The sequence below is a fragment of the Chrysemys picta genome, chromosome 10, assembly GCF_011386835.1.
Source record: "Chrysemys picta bellii isolate R12L10 chromosome 10, ASM1138683v2, whole genome shotgun sequence".
NCBI lineage: Eukaryota > Metazoa > Chordata > Testudines > Emydidae > Chrysemys > Chrysemys picta.
This window is the reverse complement of record NC_088800.1, coordinates 34,949,046-34,969,108: the sequence shown is the minus strand read 5'-3', so window position 1 is coordinate 34,969,108 and position 20,063 is coordinate 34,949,046. Positions and strand designations below refer to the sequence as shown.

At 43.6% G+C, this 20,063-nt stretch overlaps 1 protein-coding gene across 3 annotated transcripts in view; it reads left to right on the top strand.

Annotated features, from left to right (window-relative positions):
• Window positions 1-8,182: 8,182 nt before the first annotated feature.
• Window positions 8,183-20,063, top strand: part of DAPK2 (death associated protein kinase 2) — a 90,346-nt gene continuing 78,465 nt past the window's right edge. The window contains exons 1-3 of one of the 3 annotated variants that reach the window (XM_065559545.1): window positions 8,264-8,354; window positions 12,753-12,833; window positions 18,459-18,556. In XM_065559545.1, the coding sequence (XP_065415617.1) occupies window positions 18,480-18,556 (77 nt within the window). In that variant the 5' untranslated portion in view covers window positions 8,264-8,354; window positions 12,753-12,833; window positions 18,459-18,479. Of the gene's footprint in view, window positions 8,355-12,752; window positions 12,834-18,458; window positions 18,557-20,063 lie in introns of all 3 variants that reach the window. The other 2 variants (XM_065559546.1, XM_065559548.1) reach the window with 2 other exon arrangements.

Below are 20,063 nucleotides of genomic sequence, written 5' to 3'. Positions count from 1 at the left end.
CACTTGCGCTGCGAAACAGCTGTTTTGCGCAGCAAGCCTGGGAGGGAGGAAGGAGGAGGGAGAACGCAGCGCACTTGGGGGAGGAGGCGGGCCGGGGCGGGGATTTGGGGAGGGGTCCAATAGGGGCACAGAGGGGCGGAGTTAGGACAGGGATGTTGGGGCAGGGGTGGAGTCAGGGCGGGGCTCGGGGGGCGCGAGCACCCACCGGCGCAGAAAAAAATTGGCGCCTGTGTCTTGAGCTCTTCTTTTTTCAGTGAAAGAACAGAGAGGGGACAGAATGACTTTTGTGGCATTCAGTCATATTGTTTTTCTCAACTTGTCAGTCATACACAATCAACATTCAACTCTGATTTTGGCTTTAGATGGCATTTTATAAATTGTGCAGTGTCTGACCATCCATTCCTGATCATAGGAACATGACCTTTTCTAACAGTAGTGCCTCTGCACCCTTTTAAAAATAACACACATACATAAAATGGTAATCGACCTTCCTAAATCAGCATTGGCTAATTAATAAGCTCACACTTATTGAGTTTTGCTGTGCAAACTTCTTGCCTTAAGAACTGAGGATGTGGGGAAGGGTTCTGTCAGCCAAGAAGGTGACAAACCTCAATGCAACACTAAAGTCTGAAGCCTAGATAGACTTCAAACATTCAATGTGATGTGATTATCATTCACATGCACCTGTACGCATAATAGGTACTAGTCATTCAAAGGCATGTTTATATTGTAGACTGAATATGTATTTTCATGCCTGAGCATGCATGTACTAGTACAATACGTTCAATGTTTAAGACACGTGAGTGTCTTCTGTCCTTGACCAACTTTCAAGGCTTTTAGCTTCCTCCCCAAATTATGTTTTGGAGCTAGTTTACAGTTACACTGATGGGAGGCTTTAAAGCTGCATAAACATCTTAAACCAATCTACAGCCTTAAATTAGTTTTATAAACTTAAATCTATAAGACCTGCAAAGTATGTGTGTGAGGAGGGTTTTTGCCCAAACAGCTATTTTTTTCTGTTGACCTGTCTGCAGTAAGCATGGTTAGACCTCGCGCTCTCTCTCTCTCTCTCTCTCTTTTCACTTTCCCTTAAGTTTAAAATGGCTACAGGGCTTTTGCTCAAGCTTCCCAGAAAAATTCATCTTCAGGCAGAGTCTGAGCTTGAAAAACATCTACCTGAAGTTGGAACTGTTTTGCAACCAACAGCTATAGGGGATGTGATTCATCCAGGGGGCAGAAGGGAAAGAAGATAATTTTATTCTGCAGTAATCTAATTTTCCTTGAATAATGCAGCCATTCTGTGTTTCTTACACTGATTGTAAGGTAAGCTAGTTTGGAACTGAAAAATTCAGTTTTTAAAGTCTGGTTTTTGTGCATGATGCAGTGGGGTATGGAAAAGTTTCTATAGAAGAACAAACATGCAAATTTGGATTTGAACTTGGAAGATCCAAACTGCAATGTGTATGTTAGACCAGATTTTTCAAAAATATTGAGGTGTCTGTGGGATTTTCAACATCCCTAAGCAGGTCAGGCACCTAACTACTACCATAATCTCAATGGGAGTTAAGAACCTAACCTGTGTAGGGGGCTTTGAAAATCCCATAGACACCTAAATACCTTTGAAAATCTGACCCTAACTCTCATTGAAATGTGCGCTAGATAGCTGCCTAATCTACTTAAGTGGTTTTGAAAATACTACTAGTTTCCTAAATAAGTTTGGAAAATCTGTCCCTAAGCCCCCTTTAAAAAAATAATTAGTAGTCTAAGTCTCATTGATTTTTAATGAGATTTAAATTCTGAAACGCCTATGTCACTTTGAAAATTGGACTTAGGAGCCTAAAGTCACTCAGCAGTTTTGAAAATATTATCCTTTGCTAGTGCTGTTCCCTTCAACAGTGTTATGCAACCAGTTAGCTGTATGCCTAGCATGATCACTTTATTTCATAGTGACATAATAGCACATATCACTGGTAGTTGATAGGACATTAGCTTTGTCAGAGCACAGCAGGCTCTTAAGGTGTGGGATCTCATTCAACTGGGAAATCTATGCTAATCACAAAACAGGGCAAAGGATAAGGAAGAGCATCTGAGACAGAAGATGGATGCAGGTGGCCTAAGGTCTTTCTATCTTGTGTGCTGAAGATGGTAATCTGAAGGGATAAGGAATAACCAGCCCTGGCATTCAGATGCATCAGTAAAGTATACAGAGGTGATGTCCTGACTCAGGACAAACATTTTTCTGAATTTTGTTTTTGTTTAGTTGAAAAGCCATTTTTAAAAATTAAAAAAAAATTAATATTTGTATTGCAGTAGCACCTCTGAGCCCCTGTGTTGGGCTAGGATCGCATTGTGCTAGGCATTGTACAGACAAAATTTTTATATGAAAAAATTTTGACTGGCTTTACAGCTTGGTTTAAAAGAGTTGGAAAGAAGAGGAAGTAAAACAGCCAGGAAAAACCCTCTACCAAAAGAACGTACAAGAAGAGTGGACACAGATGAGCATTAGTGTCGTGAGAGCTAATGAATGCAGCATCAGAATTTTGGGGATGTTACATTAGGAAAGTCTGGAGGATACAACCTGTGTTCTGAAAACATCCCGGGTTAGTGTGTTACTGAATTTTCATGTTGAAAAGTTGAGTCTTTTTAGATTTAATAGGCAGCCAGAGTTGTCATTAAAGCACTGCAATTCTTAAACAATAAGGAGCCATGTAGGCCAGTTCAGTTAAAAAACAAAACTGCAGTTTGATGCTCATGTTTACTTATGCAAATACTTTGCCTTGAAGCTCTTATCATGAACATGTCTAACAAATGGGCAACGCAAATATGATTTTCACTAGTATTTGAGCATATGTGAGAAATAATTGTAACCTTAATAGAAATTATTTTTATATGATCTTATCCATATGCCCACTGTTGTTATGCACTTTTGTCTAAAAATTGTAGGTAACCCAGACCTCTGGAGTGGCACAAACCATCCATAGTTAGCCTGAGGATCTGCCCCAGTGTCTTGGGTGAAAGGGAAGAGTCACTTCTAACTGGAGAAGAGCAGAAGACACTGTGAAGTCCACTGGGGACCTCGTTATACCAATCTCATTTACCAGGATTTCACCCCTAGGGTGGGATTTTCTAATCTAAAGCATTTAGCATTGTTCTAACTCTGCTCCCACTTGACTTCAGTGCTTTAGAAAATCCCACCCCTTAAGGTTGGGTGGGCTATCAAACTAGACTTTCAATAAAAAAATAAAAGACTAAAACAATTGTGTGATCATATTAATTATAGTGAAGTCTCCAGTACCGGAAGTCTTTATTTCATTCAGATAGTACAAACAAAGGGCATAATGGACCTTGAATACTTTTCCCAGGGAAGCAGAGAGACTAAAGGTTAAAGAAAATCCAAAGGCAAGCTACCAAATTGGCATTTCATCATCATAGGAAGGAGCTATATTTCTGAAAAAATATACCCATTGATTGCAGCGTGGCTGCTAGCATCTCCTCCTTTAAATGTTGTCCATTCCTATTTTAAGACACTGGTTTTAGTTGCTTATAACTTTATCAGTCTCTAAACTGTTTGGGCTGAAATTTTCCATGCTGGGTGTCTGCCTCAGGCTGATCTGTTTTTTAATCATTTCAGCCAAAAGGGTTCAGGTTCAGCCATTTCTGAGACTAGGGAAAAATTCATTGTTTTGCCCATATTAAAAATGTCTGGTGATCTATTTTTTTAAAAACTCTAGCACACCCCACCCCACCCCTGCTTTGGTGCAGCAGGGCCTTGAAATGTGGCTGTGGAGAAAGAGGGCCTCCGAGATGTGCCTTTTGTTGTTTTAGCGAAAATCTGCCCAAATTTGGCCTAGTTATAAGCCTCAATAGAGATTTGCTAGAGCTTTGCAACTTAATTCCCTAAGGCTGGGTCTACACTACCCGCCTGAATCGGCGGGTAGAAATCGACCTCTCGGGGATCGATTTATCGCGTCCCATCGGGACGCGACAATCGATCCCCAAATCGACGCTCTTACTCCACCAGCGGAGGTGGGAGTAAGCGCCGTCGACGGGAAGCCGCAGAGGTCGATTTTGCCGCCGTCCCTACAGCGGGGTAAGTCGGCTGCGATACGTCGAATTCAGCTACGCTATTCGCGTAGCTGAATTTGCGTATCTTAAATCGACCCCCCACCCTGTAGTGTAGATGTAGCCTAAGATTCTATCCACATTGATATGGTATGCATCCGAAGAAGTGGGCTGTAGTCCACAAAAGCTTATGCTCTAATAAATTTGTTAGTCTCTAAGGTGCCACATGTACTCCTGTTCTTTATCCACATTGAGTATGCTCCAGACAAAGATGGGCTGAGCAGGACTTTCCCTGCAGGGACCTGTGGAAAAGATAGTATGTGGTCATGTAATTAAAGGCTGTATCATCATGCATATGTACAAGGGGACTAAAATAAGATTGCACAGGCAACCTTTGTTTTGGCATTTTGTAACTTTTGAATGCTTGACTTTGCAACCTTAATAATGTTTTAACACGGCTTTTGTGCATGTGTGTGTGTATAATGTGTAACATCTGCAACATAATCTTTTATAACAGCTTCAAATACGAGAGAGGGAAATTACACTTGAAGCAATAAAGGCACTGTCAATATTCTGTAAGTGACACACTTTGTATAAGTGCAGATGATGCTTTCTTGGTCAGTCCGTATCAAGTTTGAACTCTCCTTTAGGAATGTAGGATATGTGCTTCCTTTTCTGTCACTTCCGAAATGAGATGAGATAAGGGATGTGTGTGACAGAGTATGCCCAGTGAAGAGAAAGTAATGCTGACCTCCAAAGCTCAATGATTTATGGTGCTGCGCAGTACCAGAAAAGTGCCTTCTCTTTTGAGATCCATTCAAATTGCACAGTTCTCTTTCCTGTCTTATTGTCTTGCATGCACATGACTACTCTCAGCAATTGCAACATGATCTCTGCAATTGGAGCACAATCTCTACAATTAAGTCTTTTTCACAGGATCCATAACTGCCATGAAACATTAGAGATTTGTTAGAATAATGTGTCATACAGAGGCATCTCTGGATCTTAAAGCAGTTTGCTAATATCTAAGGAAGTGGTCCCCAAACTTTTTACTTCATGCCCCCTCTTACCCCTGTCTGCACCCCCCTCCCCCAACTAGGAGTGAGACCATGGCTCTGGGAGGGGGGATGCAGACAGTGGTAGGGGGGGGGCTGATGCTGGGGCCACAATTGTGGGTGGGAGTGGACCCTCGGCCTGCAACGGTGGCTGGGCAGCTGGGACCCTGTGTGCAGATCCCCGGGCAGCCCGGGCGCGGGGCTGGCAGCTGGGGCTGGAGCCAGGAGCAGAGCTGGGCAGCAGTACCTTCCTGCCCCATGTGGGGGCTGGTCTGGGCCCCAGCTGGGCTCCCCTGAACATTACTCCATGCCCCCCTGAATTGAAAATCTCTGATCTAAGGGCTTTGAGAGCGTCTGATGGGTTTATATAAATGATAGAAGGGCAATTTTTTCTTTTGATGAAAGATCTAGATTGTTTTTTACAAACCCACTGGACCATAGGGACTGCATAGGATTCATTTCCAGCAGGCTGTCAAAGATAAATTTAATTGAGATCTAAGGCTATGGTTGCACAGTGTTCTTTTAAATTAAGATTAATACCATGTGCTTCACAGAAATGCACCTTTTGCAGTGGTCAGAATGGACTGAAATAGGAACAGAAGCTCTCACTGCAGCAGCCAGGGAAGGGGGGGTGTATACAAGCCCCAGAGAGGAGGGGAGCTCCTTATTCTAACCCCTAATCTTTTATAATTATTGCTTTGGATTAAAGTGTAGAGGTTAGAGGTGGAAAAGATCTGTTTAGAGCCAGTCCACCCCTGCTGGCAATGTAGGCTATAGGTGCCAACTTGATCAGGCCTTGGAGGTACACTCTTCAATGTAATAGAGTGGGTAGGGAAAGCTCACCCAGGTTTGAAAAGCCATTGCAATTTTAAGTGTCAGTACAAGGCATGTTATTTTGTCACCTTGCATTCCAGACATGTCCAAACAAAAGGCAAACGTTTTCCATGAGTGTCTTTATTCCTCTGGTAACTAACATGGCTTTTGACATAAGGGTGTTTCATGCTATCAGATGACAACCTCAGCATTGAGGTTTGAGAGAGAGCCTGTAGAATTTCCTTGTTAAAGAAATCTGGATTACTCCAGAGGCCTGTTGGAGGCTTTAGAATCCCTCCCATTTCCTCCCCCTCCATCTTTCCCCATTCCAACCTCATTTGATGCAGCCTCTTTCCTTTTGGATTGGGAGAACTGGGTGGAACTCACTCAAAGGCCATGAACACCACTCCTTAATCAGCTAAAAGGAGTCACAATTGAATTCTGCTGACTTGGAGGAAGGAGAGAGGCTGAGACTGGGAATGAAGCCAAATCTTTCGAACTGCAATGCAGAGCACTGCCTCAAGTCTGGCTCCAGTTCAATAATGTGACAGAGTGAAATGATTTTCAAATGCATTACATCTGATCCTAGAAATTCTTGAAGGGGAATAAGCCCAATGCTTGGAGAGACAGAGGCCAGCATGCCCCATGCAAGTTTCTTTCTAAAACTGATATGTATCCAATTGGAAATGAAGGCAAACTGGCATTGATGTTCAGTTCCCAGCTTGTTAATTACAAATGATGCATATGTATTATTAATGTTTTCTGGGATTGGATGTTAACCTACAATGCTTCTGGCTCTCGTGGTTGCAGAGAAAAGCTTGAAAACATCAACCCTAAATGCTCAAAAACCAAAAAGCAAATAAAAAGAACCTAAAACGTATTATTTTTAAAATCTTGTGATTTTTAAACCAATCTCATGATTTTGTGGCACTTCCTAGCTCATGATTTTTTAACACATGGAATCAGCAATACTGGAACTGGACACTTGTAAAATAGTCACACAAAAGGACTCTTTTTAAAAAGGGCGTGTGATGTCACTATTGCAGCTTCAGATTCACAAGTGATTTGGGCATATTCCTCAAGGGAGACTATATTAGCGTTCTGAGTGAGTTCATCACAAAACACTGCATTTTGAGCTAAAGTACTGTTCTAATGGGGTCAATGGTCATTTGTCTCTGTTCTTCCCTACAAACATGATTCCCACACTGAGCATTCCTTCCAGGGGGTTGTTTGTTCCTAGCAAACAGAGCAAATGCTATATGTATACCAATATATCGTGCACAAATGTTTTGTAGTTCTAAAGCAACCCATATGTTTTGATAGGTGAAATGACACATTGCAGATATGCTGAAAGATGTTCCAGGAACAGCAGATGATAATCTGGGGTGCCTGGACACATTTGCCTGGGTTGGTGAATTTTCATAGCAGTTCTGCATAATGTTGTAAGTGGGCATGTGCAGAAGTTGTAGTAGCCTTATTCTCATTTGGTATTTGTTGAGCACCAACAAAGTGCTCTCTACTGCACAAGGCACAAATTGAGAGAAAATCCGTGCCTGGGAGAGTGAGCTCTGTGTGGCTCCTCCAAAGCTTGTCTCTCTCATCAACAGAAGTTAGTTCAATAAAAGATATTACCTTGTGTCTCTAATCTACAACACAGACATTCACCAACGTGGGGAGAGGGGGAATAGTTTAATTTCTGCCTTTAATGATCAGGAACTCACAAAATAGGTTCTTTTAACACTGATCATCTAGTTGTTTAAAAACCCCTTGAATGACCAGCTTGGTGCCACTCTATAACATCCCCTCTATCCCAGGCATGGATTGACCAGTGTGCATTTGGGTCACTTGCACAGGGCCCCAGCTCAGGTGGCCCCTGGCCACAAGAAAAAAAAAACCAAGACAAAGCGGGAGCGGCGCTGTGACTCCATCTGCCACATTCCAACACCACTGAAGCCGACGTGGCCTGACCGCCCCCGGCACGATGGAGGGGTGGCCTCAGGCCTGGCTAACCTGGCACTTGGCCCCACCACTGCTACTGCAACCAGGCACCAAAGAGAAGTCCCCAGGCCCCGGCAGGAAGGTGGGGGCCTCATTTCCATAGTGCACAGGGCCCCAAACCTCTTGGCACTGCCCTACCCCCAGCCGCCCAGCTGGGCTTTTTGGGGCATCTCAGCTTAGCGAGGGGGCGCGGGGCCTGAGCGCTCCCAGGAGGGGGCTGGTGGGACACGGGCTGCTCGCCGCACCTGCAGTCCGGCAGGGGGCGCCCTCAGCGCCCCATCCCGCCGGGCTCGCCCGCAGCCTGCTCCCGCGACCTGACACTGGCCCGAGCGGCTCCTCCCCGCTGCCACCAGCGGGAGTCGGCTGGAGCTGCGCGCAGGGAGAGCAGCCGGCAGCATCAGCGCCTGGACACTGCGGCTCCTCACGGTGAGTAGCGCCCGCCCCGGACCCAGCCGCGCTCTGCCCAGCTCCCTGCCCCGCGCCCGGCTCCGGCCGGTGCCTGGTGGAGCCGGCTGGGAGGCTTGGCTGCCTGGCCTCCGCCGAAGCAGCGAGGGTTCATCCCTGGGTCTCCTTGGAACAGCTCCCCGGGCGGGGGCTGTCCAGCCTGCGTCCCCAGGGCGCCCGGCTCCCCGGGCTGAAAGCGGCGTGGCGGGCTGCCCCTCCGGCCTGGGTCGGCACCTGCTGCTGGGTTTTCTCGGTGGGCGGCTCTGCAGGTGCGGTAGGGCTCAGCCCGGCAGTGCCCCGCCAGCTCCCTGACAGCACAGCGCCGGGTTCGATTCCTGACCGTCTGCCCTGGAGCAGTCGGCGCGCGGAGCCTTCCCAGGTCCCGGGGGGTGAGGCTGGACCTAGGGCGGGGGTGATTTATCCATCTGGTGCCTTCTCCTGCTTGTGACTTTTAGGGAGGAAAGGAAATAGGTGACCGGTGGGTTCTGCAGAGGTGCAAAGGGACAACGTGTGGGCTGTGCATGTGGTGCTCACAGGAATGGCCAGTAACTGACAAAGCCAAGAAAGGAAAAGCATGGGACATTAACAGGCTGGATTTCATAAAGCCCTTCCTAGAAGGTGGAAGATCATCATCATACCTGTTTCCTATCATCCTGCTAGCTCTCCAAATTAAGAGGTTTCAGCTATACAGGATTGGGCTAAAGCAGGGGTTACCCAATCCTGTATAGCTGCCGAAGGCAGCACGCAAACTGATTTTCAGTGGCACTCACACTGCCTGGGTCCTGGCCACCGGTAGGGTGACCAGGCAGCAAATGTGAAAAATCAGGACAGGGAGTGGGGGGTAATAGGAGCCCATATAAGAAAAAGACCCAAAAATCAGGACCGTCCCTATAAAATCGGGACATCTGGTCACCCTAGCCACCCGTCCCGGGGGCTCTGCATTTTAATTTAATTTTAAATGAAGCTTCTTAAATATTTTTAAAACCTTATTTACTTTACATACGATAGTTTAGTTATATATTATAGACTTAGAGAAAGAGACCTTCTAAAAACGTTAAAATGTATTACTGGCACGCAAACCTTAAATTAGGGTGAATAAATGAAGACTCGGTTCACCACTTCTGAAAGGTTGCCGACCCCTGGGCTAAAGCATCATCCTAATAATCTCTGCACAGGTGTCACACTTAGAATGCACCTACTATGCCAATATGCTGTAACTTTAGGATATTGCAATGGGTGAAAAATGGATCTGCAGCATGGTAATCCAAAGGGCTAGCCAAAAAAAAAAAAGATGTTTTGCTAGTCCATGCATTCTCAGGATGAGCGTTATGTAGATAGGTCCTACTAAAATCCTTGTTGTTCAGGCCTTTGTCCCACTTCACTTACGCCCCTTATAGTTTTCCTCTGTCTGTCTTCTTTAGCTTTTTCTCAAATTAGAGGTTTTTCGCTACTTAATTTTCCTTTAAGCAGCCATTGTGGAAAAGCACTTCTGTACAGGTTCATGACATTCTTGCTACTAGGTCCCATCTATGCTGGACTTCAGAGTTAAGGACCCATATGTAAACGTTCCAGCTAGATTTGTTTTTAGCATAGGTTGATAGGCTAGCCAGTGTGTGGGGTAGAACTGTGTTTAAAAAGCGTGTTGTAGACTAGGCTGGTTTAATACACTGGCTTTGTTTCTAAGCCATTGGGTGGTGGTGACCTTATGCACACATCCACTCTTTGAGACCTGTTCACAAATTCTACTTGTGTCCTCAGCCTTGTTTGTTTATGACTTGAAGGAATGTGGGGTGGATCCCTTCATTCTTTATTGCCATACAAACAGTGGCAGTAAATGTCGGATTATTGGTATGGTATCTGGGACAGTGAGTCAGAAACAGAGTATCAGGATGCAGCACAGTGCATGCTTGACTGAACACCCTTGGCTGTCTGGTTTTAGGGCAGGGGCGAGCAAACTTTTTGGCCTGAGGGCCGCATCGGGTTTTGAAAATTGTATGGAGGGCTGGTTAGGGAAGTGGGTTGTGGCCCATCCCCCACCCACTATGCCCCCCCCCCCCCCGGGACCCCTGCCCCAGCCAACTCCCCCGCTCCCTGTCCCCTGACTGCCCCTGGAATCCCCACCCCTGACTGCCCCCCGCCACCCCATCCAACCCCCCCTCTCATTCCTGACTGCCACCCGGGGATCCCTGCTCCCATTCAACCCCCCCTGTTCCCCACCCTCTGACCGCCCCAACCCCTATCCACACCCCCGCTCCCTGACCACACCTCCAAACTCCCCTGTCCTCTATCCAATCCCCCCCGCTCCCTGCCCCTTTACCGCGCTGCCTGGAGCACCGGCGGCTGGCGGCACTAAAGCCGCGCCGCCTGGCTGGAGCCAGCCATGCCATCACCACCGCCACCGCACAGCACAGAGCACCGCGTCAGGCCAGGCTCTGCAGCTGCGCTGCCCCAGGAGCTCGCAGCCCGCTGCCCAGAGCATTGTGCCGGTGGCGCAGTGAGCTGAGGCTGTGTGGGAGGAGGAACAGCAGGGGAGGGGCCGGGGGTGAGCCTCCCGGGCCAGGAGCTCAGGGGCCGGGCAGGAGGGTCCCGCGGGCCATAGTTTGCCCATCTCTGCTTTAGTGGAAGATCAAGATCATGAATAGAGATGACTCGCTAGCCACTCATTGCTGAAGTGGAAGGGTTTGGAACTGCAGTCTGTAGTCAGCCACCACAGAGCTAAATATCCCAGAATAACTTGGGAGAATGGAAAGGGGGTCTCTTGAGAACTAGTGGCAACAACAGTGGTGAGTCTAAAACAAGACTTGGTAGTTAAATTGAGTTACTGGCACGTCTGGAATGTACCATTCAGAGATGTCTGGATAATAAGTAGTAGAGGTGGCTGAAAATTTCCTGACAATGTTTTTTTTAATAGAAAAATAGGGAGTTGTTGAAAACTAGATTATTCATGGGAAAACATCTTTGATTTGCAAAAGTTAGAAAACTGACAAAGTGGAGAAAAACTACTTTTTCACACTGTTTACTGTTGTAATTAAATAGGTTTTCCCCATTTTCTCTCACTGTGTTACTGTCTTCCAACCTTTTCCAGTGGGAAGAAAGGAGGAAAAGTAAATGGAGGTGGGAGAAGCATGTAAACACCAAAAACTCAATTGTTACAATCCTATTTTTGGAGTTTAAAAAAACAGAAGTAGATGACATTTGAAATTTAAATGAAATTTTATGTTTATTTCAATATATCAGTTTGAAACAATATGTGTTCAGGTCCAAAATTTTGATGGAGATATTTTTCCTGTGAAAAATTCCATGTGGGAAAAATCTAGTTCTAATTATTGTGGTTGTTTACCACATATAATGTAAAATGAGGCCACAGAAGTAGCTTCTCTGAGTTCAGCACTAGGTTCAGAGAGAGACTTCATGTCATGTGTATTTGGGAAAGTGAAATTTGTTACCTGAATCACTCCAGACTGGCAAATAACTGGAGAACATATCCAAGGGAAGAATCCTGCACCAGCTGGGGTCAGCCCAATTGACCTAATACAGTTTAGATATTTTCCAGATCTAATTTCTATAATCCCAGTAGGATTGAATGGTTGTCATTTATTGGATTTATCATGTGCAGTCCAGTCATTACTTGTCACATCCCTAGAATAATTAAGTGTCTCCAGAAAGAAACCTTGTCTACATGGGAAAGTTTCCCCAGTTACACAGGCATAGTCCTGTGATATAACCCCCTCGTGTCACTTGTTCTGGTATGAGTGCATTATTCAGTTTAGTTTAAACCCCTTTCCAAGCAACATTAGAAAAACTGGAAAATGAGTCGCATACTGGAATAATAGTGTCTGCCCACCGGGATAATACTCAAATAACAATATCTGTTCAAATTTACACCTTATGTTATACAGAAAAAGCTTTCCTGTGTGGACAAAGCCTGATTTATGATATAATAAAACTCATGAATGTAAAATAAAAAAGGCAGGGGATATCTTTTAGTGGTTAGAGCAGGGGACTGGGAGTTCTGTTCGGTTTTAGCCACTGACTTGCTGGTCATAGGCCAATCACTTAAATTCTTTCCCTTGGTTTTCTCATCTATAAAATGAGAATATTAACACTGTCCTGACTCACTGGGATATGGAGGCTTATTTGTTTGTAAAATGTTTTGAATTCCTGAGTTGAAAAGTAATATAATACTCTGAATTAGTATTAAAGCTCTGTTACCAATCTTTATACTGCTGAATAGAGATTATTCTGCAGATTAAAATCTATTTTTAAAGTGTTCCTAGTATTTATTTTAGTTAATGCCTTTTACCTAAATATCAGGATATATGGTGCTACTTGTTGCACAGAAAAAAAAATCTGAAAGAGAATGCATTTGTTCACACACAGTGTCCAACAAAACCAGCAGAGAAGAATGAAGAAAGCTACATCCTCTGCTGAGGTCACTGCTGCACGTTAGATGCTGCAGAGGTATCTGGATAACCTTTTTCTCACAATAAAATCCTTTCAAACATCAGTAATTGAATCTTAGTTTAAAAGTACCCCTGATCCAAAGCCCACTGGGAGTCAATAGACTCCCATCAACTTTTAAATGTTCTTTATGCTAGCTCACCCCCCACGCCTCCATATTTGCTAATGACAGGCAATTTGGTTCCTCAAGTGTGTGATTTATTTTGGGCTTTTACTATGGTTACAGCTGGGTGAGAGCCAGTGAGGCTTATCTGCAGTAGGGGAGCAGAGGGTTTTATAGAATAGGCTGTAGTGATAGAATGGGAAATGCCAACATATCAAAGATTGTAAGGTTTGTAGGTTGGAGGTTGTAAACTCTTTGGGGCAGTTTATAAAATGGGGCTCCAATCCTGACTGAGACATTTGGATGCTACTATGGTATATGGTTTGACCTTCTGGAAGAAAGATATGCTTCAAAGATCAACAGAGAAGATGGTTTCTTTAGTCACTTCAGAAATAGTTGAGCAAATTATAGAGCTATAGAAACAAGGAAACTCTAAACAGCGAGTATGGGTTTTCTTTTTGTATGTGGCTACCACTGTGATGTGTTCAAATTGAGCAAAACTTCCCCTTGATAAACTCAGGGGAGATGAGTAAATGGTCAGTTGAACAGCACCTAGCTGTTTCCCCACAGGTGTCTCGGGCAGGTTCTTCATTCTTAGATCAGTATTTTCAACTTGTCCCTCAATGTCACAGTCCAGTGTCTCTTTCAGGGCAATGGTATTCTTTTAGGAGTATTTGCAGTAATGTTGTTTTTAGGCCTACATCTTGGATTGTGATAAAGGGAGCAGTCAACCTAAGGGAATTACATTCTTTTGACAAGTCTCAGCAGACTGTAGTACTGTAGTAGATAAGCCTCTTCCCAGAAATGCCTTGCCATTAGTTGCGTACTGCTGCACACACCTAGAACTTTCTCCTGCAAAGTGATATGAACACCATATAAGGGTTGGATTTTCAAAAGTCCTCAAGTTGCCTTTACTCTGCTCCTATTAAAGTCAGGAGGGGCTGAGTTAGGTCAGCACTGAGCACTTCAGAAAATCCCACCTTAACATCTATGAATAAAATATTTTCTCTGAATGGACGTATGTACTATTGTGCACTGCATGCCTTACAAGCTTTTTTTTAAGATACCCAACACAAGGTAGTAAACTTGTTTCCTCAAGCCCTAAGCAGAGCTGATCTTAGAACTTTTTTGAGGAGATGAAAGAATTGCCTGAGGGATGCACTAGTTTGGGGGAAGCTGCTAATGAGCTGTTTATTTTCAGCTAGAGGAGAGAGGTTTTTATGCCAGTAATGGGATTAGATTTGGGGAGGAGAAAACAAAATAGTAAACAATGAACAAAATAACAGATTCAACCAGATTACTGTACCTTTCAGAATGTTCAACATGTAGCAACAGTAATCAATTAGGGAGCTTGAGAAGATCTCTGAAGGTGAATGGAGATAGGAAGGGGAATCAGAGATAGAAGCCCTTTTTGCTCATCTAGTCCACCCTTGTCAGAAGCACAGAATTGTTCCCAACTGTTTATTTTTCTAGTGCGTTACCCATTCTAGTTTTGTAAAAAGCAACAGAGGGTCCTGTGGCACCTTTGAGACTAACAGAAGTATTGGGAGCATAAGCTTTCGTGGGTAAGAACCTCACTTCTTCAGATGCAAGAAGTGAGGTTCTTACCCACGAAAGCTTATGCTCCCAATACTTCTGTTAGTCTCAAAGGTACCACAGGACCCTCTGTTGCTTTTTACAGATTCAGACTAACACGGCTACCCCTCTGATACATTCTAGTTTTAAATGTCTTCAGTGTTGGGGTTTCTGTTGTTTCCCTTGGGTCACTATTTTACAGTGTAGTAGAACCTATCATTATTTGGGAAAGGGTCAAAAGAGGATTTAGGGAACAAATGAGCTACATTTCAGCATCTGAAACTTGGGAATCGCAGAAAGGCAATTCTGTAGAGCATTTACTAAACCATGAATGGATAATGGACATTTGGCATGTGCATGTAACAGGCCAGTCATGCTCAGTTAGACAGCTGGAGTGCTTATCATATGTTATTGAAACAGTAAGCAAAGGAAAATGATCACAAAATTCGTCTGGATCTCAAAATACTAAGAAAATGGTATTGCACAAAAGCATGCACAACAAAGATGTTAAATGTAGCATCTAGTGAGCGCTATTGGAATGAATTAAATAGTTATGGAAAGACTGGAATAGCAGAGGAGGGCACTAGATACTGGTTCTCTTCCGCCCTTTGCAAGGATCAGCTGAGCTGGACTTTTAAAAAAGGGATTTGTAATCTTATTTGCATCCCTTCATTTACTGATAAGGTTTTATGAGTGTAAGTGTTAGTCATAGTTCACTATACAGGTTAAGGGTTGATGCGACATTAAGGCAAGAATCTTTCCTCTTGAGACTAGGGGTCACTGAGAAGTAATTGTAGGACCAACATATAAGCTTTGTTGAAACAGGCTTTCAGAAAGCAGTACATGGCGGTGGGGGGAATGTTTCCTTGATTTTCTTTCTTAGTTTAAATGGAAACGACTATCCTTGAAAAGGAATCCCAGTAATCTGCAGTGTTTGTTTCCTAAGTGTAAAAACCTGACAATTTCCCCCCCACACACACACAAAAACAAACAAACAAACAAAAAGAGTGAGAATAAATTGGCTAGTCCATGCAGTGGCAAAAGCAAACTAACAGCATGAACTGTGACAAGGCAGTTAGATTTGTACAACTCTTTCCGTGCTATGATTTAAGATAGTGTTGGGAACACAGGGAAATCTTTTAAAGGAACATGAGTTTCAATTTGGCAGAGTCCCTTTCAATAGTTTTTCAGTATTTCAAAGCTATTAACACAGTGTCTAAAGACATTACAAGTCTACTAATTTATCTAAATAGCCATGTCTTGTTGCAGCATTTAGATGGAACATAATTTTAAAGGATCAAAATAGGTTTTGATGTGCTTATGCTCCTAATTCTCCAGTTTGCCAAAGTATTGTAGAATGAAGGACATTCTTTAGAAAGCTCATAAGAGTTGTACAGAGATACAGAAACTGGAAGTTCCTAATGTATTGCTTGCAAGCATTGGGTCTAATCCACATGGGCAAATGAGAGTTGAATTGAGAGGTGTGGTGATGACAGCTGTGCCTGAAATACCTTTGTCTCAGGGGTGCACTAGAATTTCTGGTAGATAAGTCTGGGGTAGTTACATTTTTACTGTAACATTATAAATATTTGTAAGGGATGCGCAAACATACTTAAAAATAATGAACTGCATAGTGGCTGTAGCATGGGTCCATGACATGAGTAAAAGTGTGGGGTCCTGTTTACACAGGAAAGACAAAACCATATTGTAAGCTGCTCAGCATGCTCCCATGTTAAAACTTAGCAATCTTTACTGTGGGAATGTGCACTAAGACAGTGATTCTCAACCTCTCCAGATTACTGTTTCCCTCTCAGAGGTCTGATTTGTCTTACATACCCCCAAGTTTCACCTCACTTAAAAACTACTTGCTTCCAAAATCAGACATAAAAATACAAAAGTGTCACAGCACATTAGTACTGAAAAATTGCTTACTTTCTCGTTTTACTGTATAATTATAAAATAAATCGCAACCCCCAGGTTGAGAAACACTAATAGCGTATATAGAGCAGTATAAACAAGTCATTGTCTGTATGAAATTTTAGTTTGTACTGACTTTACTAGTGCTTTTCATGTAGCCTGTTGTAAAACTAGGCAAATATCTAGATGAGTTGATGTATCATCCCCTGAAAGGCCTCTGCTTGCTCCCAAGGGTAAGTGAACTCTTGGTTGAGAATCACTGCCCTCCCTAAGGAACAGGATCCGTGATCTTGTACTTCCACTCGGGAGGTAGCAGTCTCTGAACTAAGTGGACAGGTAAGAAAAGTAACATTGTGAATAAAAGAGATCCAGTCGAGGGGGTCAGCTTTTGGGGGGATATTTTTAAAAAATAGAATCCGTAGGGCATTCTGACCAGTTTCTAACAACTCCAGTGTCACACTTCGGATCTTGGACCAGATAGCAAGTGTGAAAAATTTGGACAGGATGTGTATGTGTGTGTGGAGGGTGTTAATAGGTGCCTATATAAGACAAAACTCCGAATATCAGGCCTGTTTCTATAAAATCAGGACATCTGGTCATCCTGTTTGGGCCTAAATTTCTTCCCCAATAAGAGTCGCTCATATTAGCATCATCCTTTTAATTTTTAATTATGAAAACTCTTTGGGATGAAACACCCGCTTACACAGGAATTTGAACCATATGAACACTTAAAAAAATGTTTTTCAGATAGGCTTTTGAGTTCCTTTTCACACAGCAGCTGCCTCAAAAATGTTGTAATGTAAAATGAAAATCTAGGAGCTCTGTGTTGGAGAATTCTGTTCTGTATAGGTTCTTACACTGCCCTCATCCCTGTAGCTCTTATCACCTTCCAACAGTGTCTTAAATGATGTAACTAACATCTGTCACTTGTGGTTTGTTCTTAGTGTCGTCCTCCACCCCAAAAAATTGGGAGCCTAAAATGTAATTCCTGTCCATCAGAGCATCCCTGGAATTTGAACCCAATACCTCTAGCACAGAAATTAAGGACTATTCCTCCTAGGTCACCCAGCCACTTACTTCTCTCGTTTACCACCCTGTCAAAGCCCTATGATTTATATTACCATAGCTTTCCTTTGGGCAAGACACCCTTCAAAATCCATCACTGCTCTTAAAATAGTCAGAGGCAGTCACTACAGAGCAATGTGAGGCGCTCCTGATCCTGAAACCCACCAGTGTCGGGCCCTACTTCTGCAGATTTCTCAGACACTGCTACCCAGGAAGGGAGTGGGCCTGGGAAATGAACCTGATTGTATCTCATGGCTGTGCAGAGCAATAGGTACGCAAGTGCTGAGCTGCCCCTTGCTGCTTTTTCCCCCTGTTTGAAATGACTCATGTTTGAGAGGTGCCTGGAGACCAAATCCCTCTGTTGATCTGCACAGCAGTAGTGCAAGCTTGCCCATGCTGCTCCACCAATGTGCTTCAACACTGACCATCTCAAGCAGGAAGAAGGAATTTCAGTTTCCTGGCCCAGTCTATCCTCAGCCTCTCTGCTGAGACTGCCCATGTGAGGCCAATTTTGCTAACTCTGATGGTGTTTTTTTCTGTGATATGGTCACTTCCCTGATCGAGCAAAGCAGTTAAGCGTGTGCTTAACTTTACACATGTGACTAGTTCCATTTAAGTCAATAGGTCTTATATCCATGCTTTAAGTTAAGCATGTGCTTAAGCACTTTGTTGGGTGAGGACCCAGGAGCTTGATTCTGCATGGTACTGTACACTACTGGAAGCCAATAGGAATGGAGGGTACTCAGCACTTCCCAGGATCAGATCCTGGCTGCTGAACTCAGACCGCCACATTTATTTCATACAGTCCACAGAACAGCCATCAGCTGATGGTAACTTTGAACGTAATGAGCTGGAATAGATTCAAAATGAAGTGTGTTTTTAATGATTCTTTGTTTACTGTGGCTGACCTTGTGCTACTCTTAAACTGCACAATGAATTTACCATCTTTGTATTTTATATTCCAGTCACATTATCTAGGTGCATCAATGAGGAGTCCAGGGATGGCTGTGTTCAAACAACAGAAGGTGGAAGACGTTTATGAAATTGGGGAAGAGCTAGGAAGGTAAGTGCATACAGATGGCACCAACACACTTCAGAGGGTGACAGATGCAATGATATTTGCAGTATCTTGTAAGAATGAATGAATTATTTTACTGGTGTTCTGCTTGATAAGAACATAAGAACGGCCATACTGGATCAGATCAATGATCCAGCTAGCCCAGTATCCTGTCTTTGACCATGGCCAGTGCCAGATGCATCAGAGGGAATGAACAGAACTGGACAATTTTGAGTGATCCATCCCTTGTTGTCCAGTCCCTTTCTCTGGGAGTTGGAGGTTTAGGGACACTCAGAGCATGGGGTTGCATCCCTTATCATCTTGGCTAATAGCCATTGATGGTCTTATCCTCCATGAACTTACTATTTCTTTTTTGAACCCACTTATACTTTTGGCCTTCACAACATCCCATGGCAAGGAGTTCCACAGGTTGGCTGTGTGCTGTGTGAAAAAGTACTTCCTTATGTGTGTTTTAAACCTACTGCCTATTAATTTAATCAGTTGACCCTTAGTTCTAGTGTTATGTGAAGGGATAAATAATGCTTCCTTATTCACTTTCTCCACACCAGTCAAGATTTTATAGACCTCTATCATATCTTCCTGAGTGGTCTTTTTCCAAACTGAAAATTGCCAGTTTTTTTTTATCTTTCTTCATATTTCAAATAATTTTTGTTGCCCTTCTCTGTACCTTTTCCAATTCTTATAAATTGTGGAAGAAAACAAAGTCCTCACTCTGAGGCCTAGTCTTCACTTACCGGCTGGTCCGGCGGCACGCCATCGATGTTCTGGGATCGATTTATCGCGTCTGGTTAAGACGCGATAAATCGATCCCGGATCGATCCCGGAAGTGCTCACAGTCGGCGCCGGTACTCCAGCTCGCCGAGAGGAGTACGCGGCGTCGACGGGGGGAGACTTCCGGCCGCGTCTGGACCGCGGTAAGTCCGGACTAAGGTACTTCGAATTCAGCTGCGTTATTAACGTAGCTGAATTTGCATACCTTAGTCCGAAGTCCGGACTAAGTGGGGACCAGCCCTGAGTTTAAAGCAACAAGCCAGAGGTAATGACTGGAGCCTAAATCTTTTTTGAGATGGGGCGACCAGAACTGCATGCAGTATTCAGGTGTGTGCATACCATGGATTTATATAGTGGCATTATGATATTTTCTGTTTTATTATCTATCCCTTCCCTAATGGTTCCTAACATAGTTAGCTGTACATTGAATGGATGTTTTCAGAGAACTATCCACAGTGACTCTAAAATCTCTTTCTTGAGTGATAACAGCTAATTTAGACCTGATCATATTATATGTATAGTTGGAATTATTTTTTACAATTTGCCGTACTTTTCACTTATCAACATTGAATTTCTTCTGCCATTTTCTTGCCCAGTCACCCAATTTAGTAAGATTCCTTTGTAACTCTTTGCATTCAACTTGGGCCTTAATTGTCTTGAGTAATTTTGTATTGTCTGCAAATGTCACCTCTTTGTTCACCCACTTTTCTGGATCATTTAT